Source organism: Rattus rattus, chromosome 3 (assembly GCF_011064425.1).
Source record: "Rattus rattus isolate New Zealand chromosome 3, Rrattus_CSIRO_v1, whole genome shotgun sequence".
In the NCBI taxonomy this organism is placed as follows: domain Eukaryota; kingdom Metazoa; phylum Chordata; class Mammalia; order Rodentia; family Muridae; genus Rattus; species Rattus rattus.
In genome coordinates, this window is record NC_046156.1 from 149,508,870 (window position 1) to 149,524,297 (window position 15,428).

At 46.2% G+C, this 15,428-nt stretch overlaps 1 protein-coding gene across 1 annotated transcript in view; it reads left to right on the plus strand.

The window, feature by feature from the left end:
• Ankrd33b (ankyrin repeat domain 33B) overlaps window positions 1–15,428 on the plus strand; it is a 72,870-nt gene that overhangs the window by 51,310 nt on the left and 6,132 nt on the right. The window contains exon 3 of the mRNA XM_032898674.1: window positions 9,738–9,878. Within this exon, the coding sequence (XP_032754565.1) occupies window positions 9,738–9,878 (141 nt within the window). The remainder of the gene's footprint in view (window positions 1–9,737; window positions 9,879–15,428) is intronic.

Consider the following 15,428-nt stretch of genomic DNA (forward strand, 5'->3'; position numbering starts at 1 on the left):
CTTCTTCCACTGTGCCCAGTCCTTCATTTGTAATACAGAATTATTTTCACTATGTTTTTTGTGTGTGCATAGGGATATTGGGGTGGTGGGGTATGTGGTGCCCATGGAGGCCAGAGACATCAGATTACCCTGGCTCTAGAGTTATGGGGGTTGAGAGCCACTTTATATAGGTGCTTGGAACTAAACCTGGGTCCTCTATGAGAGTAGTACAGTCTCAGCCATCCAGTCACCTCTCCAGCCCTATTTAAAAAAGACTCCTTTTGTTATTTTAAAATGCTGTGTGTGTGTGTGTGTGTGTGTGTGTGTTCACGCACATGTGAGTACAACCCAAGCCCTTCATTTTTAAACCAATCTTCTTATCACCTCCAGTCATCAGGATCTTGTTTGACTTTGAGTCCTCTGAGGGGTTTGTTTTTCTCCCCACCCTCCCTCCTTCTCCCTCCTCCTTCCTCTTCTATTGTTTTAAAGCAAAGATTAGAATTTGGCAAGCCTTTGGTTTCCTAACTCTGCCTGCTCTTCCAGTAATCCCAGCTTTCAGAGCTTCAGAGCAGAGCAGTCAGGCAGAGTGGCCCCAGCCACTGCGCTGCCCTGCCCTCCCCACCCCTCCCCACCCCTCCTTCAGCTCTGCTGCTCCAACGCTGGCTTTTCCCCCTTTTCTAGTAGGATTCCCTGGACACCCCAGCACACCGCCTGGGGCTCTGCAGTTCCAAAGCCAACAGTTCCCTCTACTGGCCTGATTTGGAGAACTACACGGAGTCAAACCAGACCAGACTGTGGAAAACCAAATTCTCTAACACAGTGCTTCTCAACCTTCTTAATGCTGAAACCCTTTTACATAGTTCCTCATGTCGCAGTGACCCACAACCATGCAATTATTTTTGTTGCTACTTCATAACTGTGATTTTGCTACTGTTATGAACCATAATGTGGTATGCAGGATGTCTGATATGGGATACTTGTGAAAGGGTTGAGACCCAGAGGTTGAGAATACTACTCCAACAGTTTCTATTTCTATTTCTAAATTTGCACAAGTGAAGGAGGACATTTTTCATCTGTCCCTGTTTTTAGTGACAGGAGGACTCTTAGCCTTAATCTGTGCTTGTGGCGATGTGGAACAAGTCAGTGATTGATTACTGTGGTGGCTATTTAAGTTTAAATGATGGGGTCATGCTTTATGATTATTAAGTATCTGATAAGGGAGCTTCTCTGGAGGCAGCGTCTTTTGATCTTTTTATTAGATAGGTATTCACTGAGCCTGGAGTCTGCGGCCAGTCAGACACTGTGTTGTGGGTCAGGGTTCGAATATTGTTGTAAAAACCAGGAGATAAGTATCGGAGGGAGGCTTACATGTTCTGGGTAGGGTGTGGACAGGGGCCACAGGTTAACAGAGGAGCTGTAGACACCACAGAGTTACTTATGTATCAGTGTTGATGGTGTCATTACCCACAACACGTAAGTTATAGAACAAACCTAGGTGCCCAGCAGCTAGAATGTATGAGAACACATGGTGCATGTGCATAAGGGATTTTTGTTCAGCCATAAAGAAGGAAGTAGGTTACATTACTTACAGGAAAGTGGATATGACTGGAGACCACAGTTTTCTGAAAGACCAATATTCTAGGTCTTTTTTTCATGGTTCCTTATTCTATACAACTACATGATCACACAAATACAACCCCAATCAGAAGTAAAACTGCCTAAGGCAACTGCCGCCTTAACCCGTGCCTTGTGACTCCACAGGGATCACATGAGCCTTTCATAGGGGTAGCATATCAGATATCCTGTCTATTATATGTTTATATTATGATTCATAAGCAAAATTATAGTTATGAAGTAGCAACGAAATAAACGTATGGTCTGGGTCACCACAACATGAGGAAGTGCATGAAAGGATTGTAGCATCGGGAAGGTTGAGAAGCTCTGGTCTAGGGAACAACAGGGACAAATGGGGATGGGTGGGTGAAGAAGAGTGCAGGCATGAGGGAGAGTGTGCTCAGTGTGCTGTGTGTGAGTGAGTGTGAGTGTGTGTGAGTGTGAGTGTGAATGTGTGAATGTGTGTGTTGTGAGTGTATGAATGTGTGTGTATATATGTGAGAGTGTATGAGAGTGTGTATGTGTGAATGTGTGTGTGAGTGTATGAATGTGTGTGTATATATGTGAGAGTGTGTATGTGTGAATGTGGGAGACTGTGTGAGTGTGTGTATTGAGTGTGAGTGTGTATGAGTGCAATTGTGTGAATGTGTGTGAGTGTATGAGTGTATGAATACATGTGTATGTGAGAGTGTTTGTGTGAGTGTGTATGAGTGTGAATGTATGTGAGTGTGTGTGAGAGTATGTTTGTATGAGTGTGTATATGTGTGAGTGTGTGTATATGTGTATGAGTGTGCTTGTGTGTGTATGTGTGTGTGTGTGTATGTGTAAAAGGTTGAAGAAACCCCCCAAAGCAAACCATAATACAAAGGAGAGCTGTGAGCTCACCAGGTGAAGGAGAAAGGTTCTGGTTGGGGGACAGAGCATTTTGCATATTGCTCTCTTAATTTTTTTTACGTTGCCTTATAATTTCTAAGTTTTTTCACTCTGCATTCTCCTACTAATCTTGCTCTCTTCTCCTGCTCTGATGTAACAATGCCTTACTCCCAATTCTATGTTCATAATGCTCTCTCTCCAATGTTATGCCTGCCAATGTTTCTTTCCTATTCTTTTGAACCTTTTCTCGGAGAATAGATCACATGATTTCCCAAGCATTCCTTTTTTTTTTTTAAAGTTCACTAGAAGTTTAAACATAAGTTCAATCATAAATCGAAGAAGTTTACAACAGATAATGCTTACATGCATATCCATTAAGAATAATTATCTGACTAAACATTCATCATCTGTCACTAGCTCTATAGGTTCATGGAGAGTTAAAGACCATAGCTTTTGTGACTAAGTTATTAGTGAAGTTTTATATACATAAACCCAGTCAATATTTTATCTTCTGTCTTTGCACCTAGAGTAAATCATTAGTTCCCTTTTTTAATCACCTTTGGTTAATGGTTTTACAACCTCTTGGAATGTGCTCTAGGTTGCAGATGCTTGCTTACTACCTCAGAAGCAATTAACTGGTGACACTTGAAGACTGTCAGCCTTACAGTTTTGACACCAGAAAGGACTTAATAGCAGTCATATTATAAAAGAGCTTAATAATTACGAATATAATTTTAGGAATTCTTATAGAATCAGCATTAAGAATTAAGGAAATCACCTATTTGTCTATATAGCATCACTACAAGACAGTATGTCTTCGTTGTTCTGCAGACATCTTCTCAAAAGGGAGGGCTAACACACACACACACACACACACACACACACACACACACACACACACACACCAGGAATAGCAAGAATCTTTCCTAAAATGAGATTCTTCTTGGCCTTGCCTAGAGAAGCCATCCTGTCATTAACCTTGACAGTCGTGGCGGAATCCTTTAAGAAGAGAACCTACTAGTTTGTAGCTTCTCCTAGACGGCTCCTGGAATTTGAGATTGGCAGAATTTGCTGTCTCATGACATGCAGGAGATGGGGAGAGGGTTTGGGATGGAGCACAGATGTCTGGTGGTATCCATCACTAAAAAAGTACTGAGGGAGAGGAACAGGCCTAAGGGGTAGAAGTCTGAGGTTTGATGCAATGGGTTTAGCTTAGTTGTGGGACTCCCAGGATAAGCACACAGTAGACATGTAGATGAGAAATGAAAAGACAGAAGTAGCTGTGGCTAGTTGGAGACTTAGAGGTAATAATTGAATACATGGAGCACGTGGGGTTATGGAAGGGAGATATGTGGGATGAGGAGAGAGGGCTTTTCCATCAACCAAGGAGTAGCAGCTTCCCAGGAACAAGAAAAGCAGAGAGGTGGAGGGTCAGAAGAGTGAGTTTCTGGAGTACTCATGGGAAGACAGTTCTGTGAATGAGGGAGGAGAACGTGGTCAGTGCTGGGGGGAGGCTGTTCAGTCACAGCTGGACAAGAGGCAGTAGCCAGTGAGCACAGGACTAAAAGGAGTGGAATGACTAGTGGTAGCCAGGTGGCTGTGTGTGTGAAGGCAGACCCACAGGGTTAGTGTTGGAAATACATGCTTTCTGTTTATAATTATGTTTTTTATTTGTGTACATGAGTGTGGGTACCTGAGGAGGCCAGGAGAGGGCACTAGATCCTGTAGAACAGGAGTTACAAGAGGTTGTGAGCCACTTGACTTAGGTACCCAGAACTGAAATCAGGTCTTCTGTAAGAACAGTACTCACTCTTTACAGCTCAGCCAACCCCCCATCCCCACCCCAACCCCTCTGACTGAGAAAGATGAGAGGCTTAGATGTGCATGCTGGCTAGCTACTGCTGGGTGACTCCCTGCCTCTGCAGACTTTCCGACATTACTAATGCCCATGCTCCTGTGGACAGGCTGAGGTTGTAATTTTATTGCTTTCATTCAGGATTAAACTGTGGACCCTGTTCTTAGGCACTTTATCTAGGGCAGCTGTTTTGCTAGCACTTCTTGTCATGCTCCTTTTGGGAGTAATGAGCCTGCTGGGGCCCCAGGATGGGGAGAGTGGAGAGTCTGCATTAGTACATTTGAACCTCTGCTGGTTTCCTACCTGCAGATATTCCTTGGGAAAGGGTTCCCTGTGACAGAACCATGATGTCACATAGCAAGGGGCAGGCTGAGGAGCTATGGGCCTTTCATGTGATCTAGTGGGGGTGTGTCTGCAAGGATGCCGAGACTGGTGAGCAGAGGCAAACGGTGGCTATTCCAGGTAAGCAGGCACAGAATGGCTCTCAAGCCAGGAGGTGCAAGGTGGCGGACTGGTACCTTTGCTTATGATGTTATGGGTGTTGCTGCAGCCGTTAACTACTATAGAGCCAGGAGTTGGCATCCTTGAGTAAGAGTTCGAATCCCCAAAGTGCATGTAAATGGTGAGTAGATATGGGGATCCACCTGTGAATCCCACTCAGAAGGCAGAGGATGGAGTCCCTAGAGCTAACAGGACCAGTGAGCTTTAGATCAACTGAGAAATCCTGTCTCCAGAAATAAGGTAGAGAGTGATGGAGGGGGACTTCCAGTGTCAACCTTGGCTGTCTACATGTATGCCCACACATGCACACATCTGCATATCCACACCACCACACCACCATATACATATCTGCATATACACATGCACCATGCACAAATACATACAAGAGAAAATATTATTGTTACTATTATTGAAGTGTTGGCGGACTGATAACTTTAATGGGTGCAGGGTCTCCTAGGTTTTCAATGGGAGAGAGGGAGCAGGGACTCCTTGTGAATGTGGTGATGTTGTGGGGGTGATGTGGGAGGATGGAGGAGTTCCCTGTTTGTGGTTCTTGTCCCCTGTGAGGTGGGAGGTGAATCGTCTTCTGACAGCAATTTGCTCTAAGGCAGGTGCTTTAACAGTTAATGGTTTTGAACTCTAGAGATACTCAGTCTGCAAAGTGCTTGCCACACAAGTGTGAGGACCTGCATTTAGATCCCCAGAACCCATGTAAAAAAAAAAATTCCAGGTATGGCAGTGCATGTCTGCAACCCTAGTTCTGGGGACTTGGAGACAGGAGGTTGGCCAATTTGTCTAGCTAAACTGACAGTTGCCAGGTTCTGAAGAGACCCTGTCTCAAGGACTAAGGTGTAGATGATTGGGGAAGAGACTCGGTGTTGCCTTCTTGCCTTCTCAAGTCTGTGTCAGATTAACATAAAACCTTTCTTTATTTAGATTTCCTTGCGTGTTCCCCAGTATCATTTCCCCTTCCCTCTTTCCAAGGCAGTGTTTTGCTATGTAAATCTGGCTGTCCTGATGCTCGCTATATAGACTAGGTTAGACTAGAACTTGCAGCAATCCTCCTGCCTCTGCCACTTCAGTGCTGGGATAACATGCAGGTGCTACCACATTTGGCCTCTCATGTCCTTTTTCATATCAGATTCCCATTCATGATTCTGTGTTGCATGTCTGTGTCTCTAGGCTCCTGGTGGCTATGCGACTTTCTCAGACAGCCTTTGTGTTTGATGGTCTTAAGGTTTGCATACAGGATGTGCTGTATTGTAGGATGTCCCTTATTTGAGCTATGCCTTGGAATTGGAGGTAGGAATTCTTTGGAGCCACACAACACAGGGCCCCTTATCATTGCTTCAGAGAAGGGCACGTGCTACAAACACAGCTTTGGTCCCCTGGCTCTGTAGTGGTGGCCAGTTTCTCCACTGTGAAGTTGAGCTCCACACCCCCTCTCCTGTGTTCTATATGCTCTGGAGAGAGGTCTCCAGGCTCAGCCTTCCAGTCAGGAGTAAGGAGTCATTTTCCACTGGTGATGGTGGAGTTGTCCCCTGTTCAAGCTCTTCAGTTTCTATGTGTGGTTTGCTTTTTTGAGGCAGAATCCTTCGCATTCCAGACTAGCTCCAGGCCTGATACGCAGCTCAGATGAGCTTGATCATCTTGCCTCCGCCTCCCACACGCTGGGGGTAGAGGTGTGGCCAGGACTTTTCTATATGTCTTTTTTTTTGATTCTTTTTTTTTTTTTTTTTTTTTTTTTTTGGGAACTTTTTTGCTGCACACTTTCTCTGCTGTGCCTTCTGAAACTGTGCAATGATATTATCTCTCCATTTTACAGACATAGAAAACTTGGTCCCTTTCTCAAGAGTACCTCAGATTTTTGAGGGGCAGGTCTGGGAATTGGACTGTATATATATATATATATATATATATATATATATATATATTTTTGATATATTTATTTTATTTATATGAGTACACTGTAGCTGTCTTCAGATACACCAGAAGAGGGCATCGAATCCCATTACAGATGGTTCTAAGCCACCATGTGGTTGATGGGAATTGAACTCAGGACCTCTGGAAGAGCAGTTGGTGCTCTTAACCACTGAGCCATTTCTCCAGCCCTGGACTGTATATTTTTAGAGTAAGCTCTCTAAAGTATAGTGGGTGACCTCTTGGTTACGTTGGGCACCACTTTTGCCCTTTCCTTGGGCAGGATAAGTCTCACTGTGGGAAGGTAGGGAGTCTCTGTGGTGAGACTGCCCTTAAAATAGAACCAACTCCTGCAATGTGTAAGTTGAGTTAGACTCACTTGAGTATCTGGGTACCTTTGCACTAAAAAGATTATGTATTTAGTATAAATGCACAACACACACTTGGCAAGTTGAATGGGCAGAGAGAAGAAAACAGAGAAATCTATAAAGCAAACTGCCCATTATACATATATTTTATATAAATGATGTTGAAGTCAGAAAATCCAGCATAGGGAGCCTGTGTCCTGATTGTAGGCTGGAGATCTGGTGACCTAAGAGACCTTCCCTATCCCCAGGCTTTTTCCAGAAGGGAGAGCAGCAGCTTTACCATGCAGACTGTTTTCAATAGAAATTAAAGATGAACCCGACGCTTCTAACACTGTGTAAACATTAACTGTTCTCCTTAAAAGTCAGGGCAAGTGGAGACTAGGGTAGCTACTCTGTGTGTGTGTGTGTGTGTGTGTGTGTGTGTGTGTGTGTGTGTGTGACACTGCAAATACCTGCTGCAAATTGTGACTGACATGCAGCGTCAACATTTTTAAAGAAAAAGATGGAAACAAATAGCAGTTCATTTCATGGAGACCCAGTCTACATCTGACTGGCGTGGCAACTGTTCAAGCAGATACTAGCTAACTTTAGATCAAAGGTCTTCTTCTACCCCACTGGCTTTAGAGCTACTGAGCTATCATGGGCTTCTGACCCCCAGCTTCATCCTAGCCCATCACACAGAGGAGGTCAAGAGGCCAACAAGACCAAGCAGCACCCTCACAAACTGGAATCTGTGTGTTACTTGGCCAGCTCCAGCTTGGTTTTGTTAGCGTTGGAACCCTCAGCAAGGAGCTGACATCAGCAAGGTGCTGAACCATCTTTTTCACGTGGCTGAGCTCAGTGGTAAGCTGTAACCCAGCTTCTTCAGAATCCGAACTCCAGTTTATGTGACTTGTTTATTCCTAACCTATAAATTGGTGAGAGGCCAATCCCGAGGATTGAATTTGGAGGGTGTGGGCAGAAGCCTGACGTATACAGTGTCCTTCAGAAGGGATCACTGGGGCTCCAACCTGGATATCTGTGTCACTTGGGTGTGGCTTGGCTGACTGAAGCTGCTCAGTGTATTAGGCAGATTTAATATTGTTCTCACACAGTGGAAAGACTGTGGAGGGGGCTGAAGACCAGAGACATGTGCACTCCCTCTTAACCCCCCTCCCCAGCTTCTACTTCATCCTGAAACCCACTCTACTGGAAGCTCAGCCACAGCAGAGAAACAGAGCTGCCACCAGCTTCGGTCTTCTCCGTCTGCAGGCAAACAGGAGAGCCCCCAAAGTGCCTCCTGGTTCTAGGTTTCATGTAACACGCCCTGGAATCCTGCTCAGAACAGGGCTTAAACACAGAGGCCTGACTTCCCCACATGAAAAGGGACTGGGTCAAGTATAGAGTGCGTGGGAATGCACCTGAGGCCCTGTTCCTGTGGGTCTGATAGTGGAGTTGAAAGGAGCATGGGTAGAGTTAGGTTGTGCAGGGAGATTCTGGTCTCCTGACCTAGGCACCCAGAAGCTCCCCCTGGGGCACAGGAAGGGGGACTTCTGCAGTCTCTCATTGCCTAAGGCTTGTTGGCCATCTTCTACAGGGTCAGGATGAAGACGGAAGCTAAGGGGAGGGGTGCACATGAGCACAGGATGATGAGCAAAGGAAGCTGTCTTCTTGTCTGATGTGGATGGTCATGAAATAGAACCGTAGCCCCTTCAGGGAGCATGAGGCCATGTTTAGATACTCTCTTGGTTGTCAAGGGCTAGGGAGGACCAGTGTTTGCTTGCTCTTGTTTTAGGGCTACAGGTCAAGAGTCCTGCTACCCAGATTGTAGTCAGTCTTAGAATGGTTATCCAGGGTCCTGATTTTGACCACTGAGGGTGGCTGGGGAGGAATAAATCTCAGGGCTAGAAAGGCAAACTGTTGGCCTCCAGTGGCTGGGGCAGTAGATCCAGCAGCCATTTCTGCTCTGCAGGTAGCTGTTTTCCTGCCTTTTTCATGATCCTTGCCAGAGAGGCCCCCAGGGTGAGCGCCTGACATTTCAAAGCCCCAGGAACGAGTGTAAACCAGATTCTGTTTGGGAGGAACAAGGTGAGAAAAGGAAGAACTGTGTTCTCAAATGCAGGTCTTCACCTGCTTAGATTTTATAGCCGTGTGTGTGAGAGTGTGTGTGTGTGTGTGTGTGTGTGTGTGTGGTGGAGTGGGAGCAGGGAGAAAAGGGAGGGAGAAATACAATATTTTGAATGGTAACCAGAGGTGCCCCATGTGAATTAAGGCATACCCTTGCTCTAATGAATTTCTCCACGGAGGCTCCCTCCATACTTGGAAGTGTTTCCCAGGCTCCTTTGCAGCCTGGCATCTGTTTGCCCTGGTGACTCCTGCTGGGAGTTGACTGTATCCTGCCTTTGGGGAAGTGAAGTCCCTTCCCATGTGGCAGCACAGCGTGCCCCTCTGCCTCTGCCTCCTGGGAGGGAGACTGATGGGCCACAGTGAGCTGCCTGTGTGGCTGGAGCAGTGTCTCCCACATCCCACTGCTCCCAGAGCCACACACAGGTGACTGATGATGATCAGTGTCTGTCTCTTTTTCTGCCACATAGAAGTGACCTCCTCTGTGGGTACCGGACCTTCATAAATGTATAATTCTCTTTCAGGGCATGCCACCATCACCAACTACTTGCTGAATTATTTCCCCGGTCTGGACCTAGAAAGGAGGAACATATTCGGTTTCACAGCTCTCATGAAAGCAGCCATGCAGGGTAGAACAGAATGTGTGCGAGCCCTGATGCTAGCAGGTAAGCCCTCCTGTCCTGCACAGTCTTTAGGCCTTAGACCCAGGCCTCTCACAGAAACAGTGGCAGTAAGGAATAGATTGGTTGTTGTTGTTGTTGTTGTTGTTGAGCTGTACGGTTGTCATCATTTGAGTTTTATTTAAAAGCAAGCAAGGATATATATGACTCGGACAGCAGAATGCTTTCCTAGTGTACAGAGCCCCAAAGCTCAATCCTAGCACAACATAAACTGCGTGTGGTGATGCACGTCTGTAATCCCAGCCCTCAAGATGCAAAGACATGAGGATAAGGAGTTCAAAGGCATCCTGAGTCACATAGCAAGTCTAAGGCCAGCCTGGAATACAGGAGACTCCAGTATTCTTGTCTATGTCTGAGGGAAGGGGAAGCCCAAAGTAAGTGACTCCGGGGCTGGCTAAGGATTGATCATAGCACCGACCATTCCCTGAAAGCCCCATTGCTCCCTGCTGCAATCTCCCTTTACCTCTCTGTCTGTTGACTCTCTAGCTGGCTTCATCAAGAGTGTGTATTTTGGGGGCTGGGCATACTGCTCAGTGGGTAGAGCTTTACCCCACATGCCTGAGATGGGAATTGGATTTCTAGAAGCCACATAAATGCTCAGTGGGTATTCTGCACTTGGAAGATGAGGACAGAAAGGGGTTTTCAAGAACAAGCTGGCTAGTTAGGCTCACTGAATGAACTAAGGGGATCAAGGAAGATTCCAGATTGGCTTTGGGCATTCATGTGCATGGCCCCTGGGTGAATGGCATATGCACCTGAACACATAATATGCAACAAAGGAAGTGTGCTTCCTGGCCTTGCCTCTGTCCTGAGGACAGAAGTGTTGAAGTTGACAGGGATGAGGCTGAGCTGGGCTGTTCCAGCAGGGTCTCCATGGGGGATATCCCTAGGTTGAAGTTGGATCAACAGGACTATGCACTTACTCCATAGGTTCTCCATCTGGAGAAATCCTTCCCTGTTCTTTTCTTTCTCTCCCTCCCCACTGAGGATGAATATGCTATGACTTTGCTACAATGTTGATGAATCCCATGTTGTAGGATTGTGAGGTTCCTGTATCTGCTCACCACAGGGCAGGTACCCACTGCAGGCAGGATGAGGGAGTTGACTCCACTTACCCCATGCTGTCACCAGGCACTGGGGCAGGTGTTGAGCCACAGGACACAGCTCTGGGGGTGGGGAAGTGCAGTCTGGAGGGGACAGCTGGAGCTGGCTCAGGGAGTCCCCAGGCCTCCAGTGAGGATGAGGTTAGGACTATCTGGTTCTCAGGCTCTCGGACACCCAGGTGCCACCGGATGCTGCAGGAGAGCTGAGAACAGAGTGGGGGCTCGAAGGCTGGATCTAGCCTGGGGCGCTCGGGGGCTGGGGGCGTCCAGCTGGTCCTGTGAGGAGAGTTCTTGGCTTGACTGCAATGGGCTGGAGCTTGGCTTGGTCATAGCATGGCTGGGAGCACAGAGAGGCTTTCTATGGGAGATTAGACAGCGGCTCTGTAGGTGAAGGCCTTCTCCATGGCTCCTCATGGTGGATCCCCAGGAAAAAGAGGCAGTCCATGGTTTTAAGGCATTTATTGTCATGGCAGAAAGGAGATGAGTAAAACCATACCTCCCTTCTCAGGGTGGGCCCGAGATTAAATACTTTATTTTTTTCTTTTAAAGATTTAAGAAGTACACCATAGCTGTCTTCAGAAGAGGGCATCAGATCTCATTACAGATGGTTGTGAGCCACCATGTGGTTGTTGGGATTTGAACTTAGGACCTCTGGAAGAGCAGTTGTTGCTCTTAACCACTGAGCCATCCCTCCAGCCCAACTAAATACCTTTTGCAGGGAGGAGTGTCTGGGAAGAAAAGCCTATTGGTTAAGCTCTTCAGGCCTCTAGGTACCTCATCAAAATGGAGATTGGTCTCGAGCCTATGTGACTACAGGTCACATCCTTTGCATGTAGTGGGGCTTGGGGTGTAGCCCTTATGTGACTGATGGCCACAAACCTATGGTAGACTTATGCTAGTGACTGCTTGGGAACAGGTGAAGCATCTACTGACCCTTCAGGGTATCCGGGGTTTCAGGACTTAGCTCAGCTGGGAATTGGGCTACCTTTCACGGTCCCACAGCACGTGAAGGTCCCTGTGACTGATCTCTTGTTCTTTTCCTGACACAAAACTGAAAAGATCATTGCTAGGGTAACCTGAGCAGTGTCTTCAGGAATTAATTGAGAAAACAAATGTAACCTGCACATAACACCGGGTTCAGAGTTAGCGTCCGACACCTCAGAGGGTGTTGCTGTTGCTAAATGTGGTTCTTTAAAGTTATCGTTGTTCTTGGCATGGGGTGCGGCCAATCCTGAGGAGCTTGTGCTTATAATCAGTATCTGTGCGCTGTCCTCAGTTCTAGGGCACGGGAAGCCCCTCATCAATGCATCAGCAGAGTTGATGTCTGATGAGGAGTCAAGCTTCCTTGTGTCTTCATATAGGACACAAGGGGCCCTTTGTGGGGCCTCGCTCTCGGGACAGAACATGTCATCACAGTGGGTACAAAACTCCAGCAGATGAGGTTTTGAGGACACCAAGGTCAGAGCACAGGCCCCCTCCCATCCTAGTTACCCAGGGGTGGCAACGTTGTTCTAGACGTTGGTCCTTCCATGAGTGGCCTATCTGTGTTCTATCATCCCAGCGGGCTCCACGTGCAGTTCCCACGTGTGCCCCATCCCCTCTGACCCCTGACAGTCGCTCTGTCTTTACTGATTGTCTGTGACTTGGCGCTGTACATTGTACAGCATCTTTTAACCTTGTCCTTGTGATTAGTCTGGACTTAGGGGATTACAGCCTTGGGTTTGCTTTCCTCCTGCTTTAATCTACACATCTTAGAGGATGGGGTGTGTGTGTGTGTGTGTGTGTGTGTGTAATTAAAATAGACTCCTGGGTCTGCCTAGACCTTAGGAAGAGAACTGATTTCTGCAATTTGTCCTCTGACCTTCACACACAAGTGGTGGCATGTGTGTATACACACATTCAATCAATACATGTGTGTAAAGATTATTTTGGAATTAGTTCCACCGATTGTACGTTCAATTCAACTGAATTTAACTTTTAGAAGTTAATCAGTTTCAGCAGAGGTAAGGCCCTCCTGTCCCATTTCGATGAAAAATAATTAAATGGTGATTATCTGAAGCTTGGTGTTGGGTAAAAATCTTCATCCGTTTTTACCGTGTCAGGATCTAGTTCTAACTGAATATAGATCTTTTAATGATTTCTGTTCTTCAACCCAAAAGTGAGTGTGTCAATCATTCAAGTGAGTTTTCCACAGTTAATTAATTTGAACTATCAACTCTTTTTCGGCAGGGGGAAATGAGTCCTCCTGTCATGTTTTTCTTAGGTCTCCTGGGGTTTCAGGCATCATCTATCGCATCTAAAGTTTCTCAGAAATGCCTTCCACAGCCCAGGGAAGGCTGCGGCAGCTTGGGCATGGTGGTGACTTTGCTGCTGCTCCTTCTGCCCCTGCTTACAGATTTGACATGCAGCCTCTGAACTCACTCTTCTCTGTTGACCCCCACAACACTGTGAGTGCCTCCCCTCTGCTGAAGTCTAGAATAATCCTCAGGCGTTCAGGTTCCTGTCTGCTGTGTTCTTTAGAATACAGCAGAAATGCCCCCAAGTCAGGAGGGCAGCTTCCTGTGTGTCACATGCCTCTCTGGGCTGATGACAATGTCATCGCAGGAAGTCACAGGTGGGATTTTGTTAATGTAAGGCCAAGGTACCCACCTTGGAGGGAGCTGTCGGTAAAAGCTGGTTATTCTCAGCTTTCACTGTTGATCTGTTTATGCCATCAGGAGTTATTTGCGAATGAATGAAAAATAGAGTGCATTTTTCTTTTTAAAAGTTACCCTTGTGGTGAGATATTTGTGTTAATAAGCACATAATTTCTTGCCACTGTGGCATGTGGGGTTTGCTCAATCCTTACGGAGCCTTTCTGCCAATGTGGGATGTTAGCAGCATCTGTGGCTTCCACTTAGCAGATAAAACTGGAGCACCCTCCAGTTGGGACACCCCAAAACGCCTGCAGATATTACCTGATGACCTCTATATATGTTGTTGTTTCCCATCAAGGGTCACAGATGCAACTAATTAAAGTGGGATAGGATTTTAAAAAGTAAGAAGAGATCTGTATCCTCAGACACAATCCTCCTTCCCGGCCTGTTCTGTTCCAGACCACACTGGCATGGTAGCTCCTTTAGGGTGCATTTGAGCTCCCCCAGAAGTCTTGTGTCTTAATTAGGGTCTTATTGCTATGAACAGACACCATGACCAATGCAAGTTTTATAAAGGACAACATTTAATTGGGGCTGGCTTATAGGTTCAGAGGTTTAATCCATTATCATCAAGGCTGGAGCATGGTAGCATCCAGGCAGGCATGGTGCAGGAGAAGCTGAGTTCTACATCTTCACCCGAAGGAAGCCAGGAACAGCCTGATCATCCACAGGCAGCTGGGAGGAGGGTCTCCAAGCCCACCCCCACAGTGACACACCTCCTCCAACAAGGCCACACCTTCTAATAGTGCCACTCCCTGGGCCAAGCATATGCAGACCATCACACCTTGACTGTTCTTGACTTAACCTCAGGAACATTGTCGCACACATCTGTGTCGTTAGCTTACAATTCTTTTCAGGAATCTGAAGTTTACTTTCCTTTTGGTGTAACTGTGTATATTTGAAGAGAAACCAGTGTGTGAGTGAATAGCCTCCCCAGGTTTGTCAGGCATCAGCAAGGATGCTTGTTGACACATCTTAAAAGTTTGCATCCCTGCTTTGATTCTAATTTCCATTTACACATACCAGTATTGAGCAACTGGAGGTATTCATAGGTACCAGTTGCCTGTGCCTTTCTTTAAGTTGGCCCCTCAGCACAGAGTGTGTTTATGTATGGTGGAGGGCAGTGATTCAGTAGCAGACTGCAGAATGATCTTCCTGTAATTGTTATAAAAGCAAGGGGCACCCACAATACTGCATAGTGCCAATAGGGCACATGCATCTCATTCCGATATTATTTTGTTGTTAGAATTCAGTATGCTTCAGTTCCTGGGTGCTTTTGACACCAGACGTTTGTTTCTGACTTGCAATTTTATTACATTCCATTGGAGCCACTTCACCTAGAAATGATGAATGATTGAATTGGCTGACCATCTAAACCCTTTAGATTTTCCCAGAGTCTAACACACAGGCACACGTCAGCCCTTATCTGCATTGTCAGATAGAATAAAATAACGTTAGAATTATCGGAAAGCCAAATGTAATGACAAATGCAGCCGACGCTGCGAGCCAACCTGGTGGCTGTTTGGATTAGGTTTCCTGATAATGTCAGCCATTCTGATAAGAATCGAAAGGGACATGCAGCACCTTGTCAACCCAGTGGAATATTAATGCACCAAAGTGACAGGTCTATTTCCGTAAGTGGCTCTGAGGAGTTGTGTCAACGATGTGATTTTTTTTTTTTTATTTTTCATGGAGTTTGCCAGGTTCCAGACTTGCTCAACAGAGCCTGCTTTATT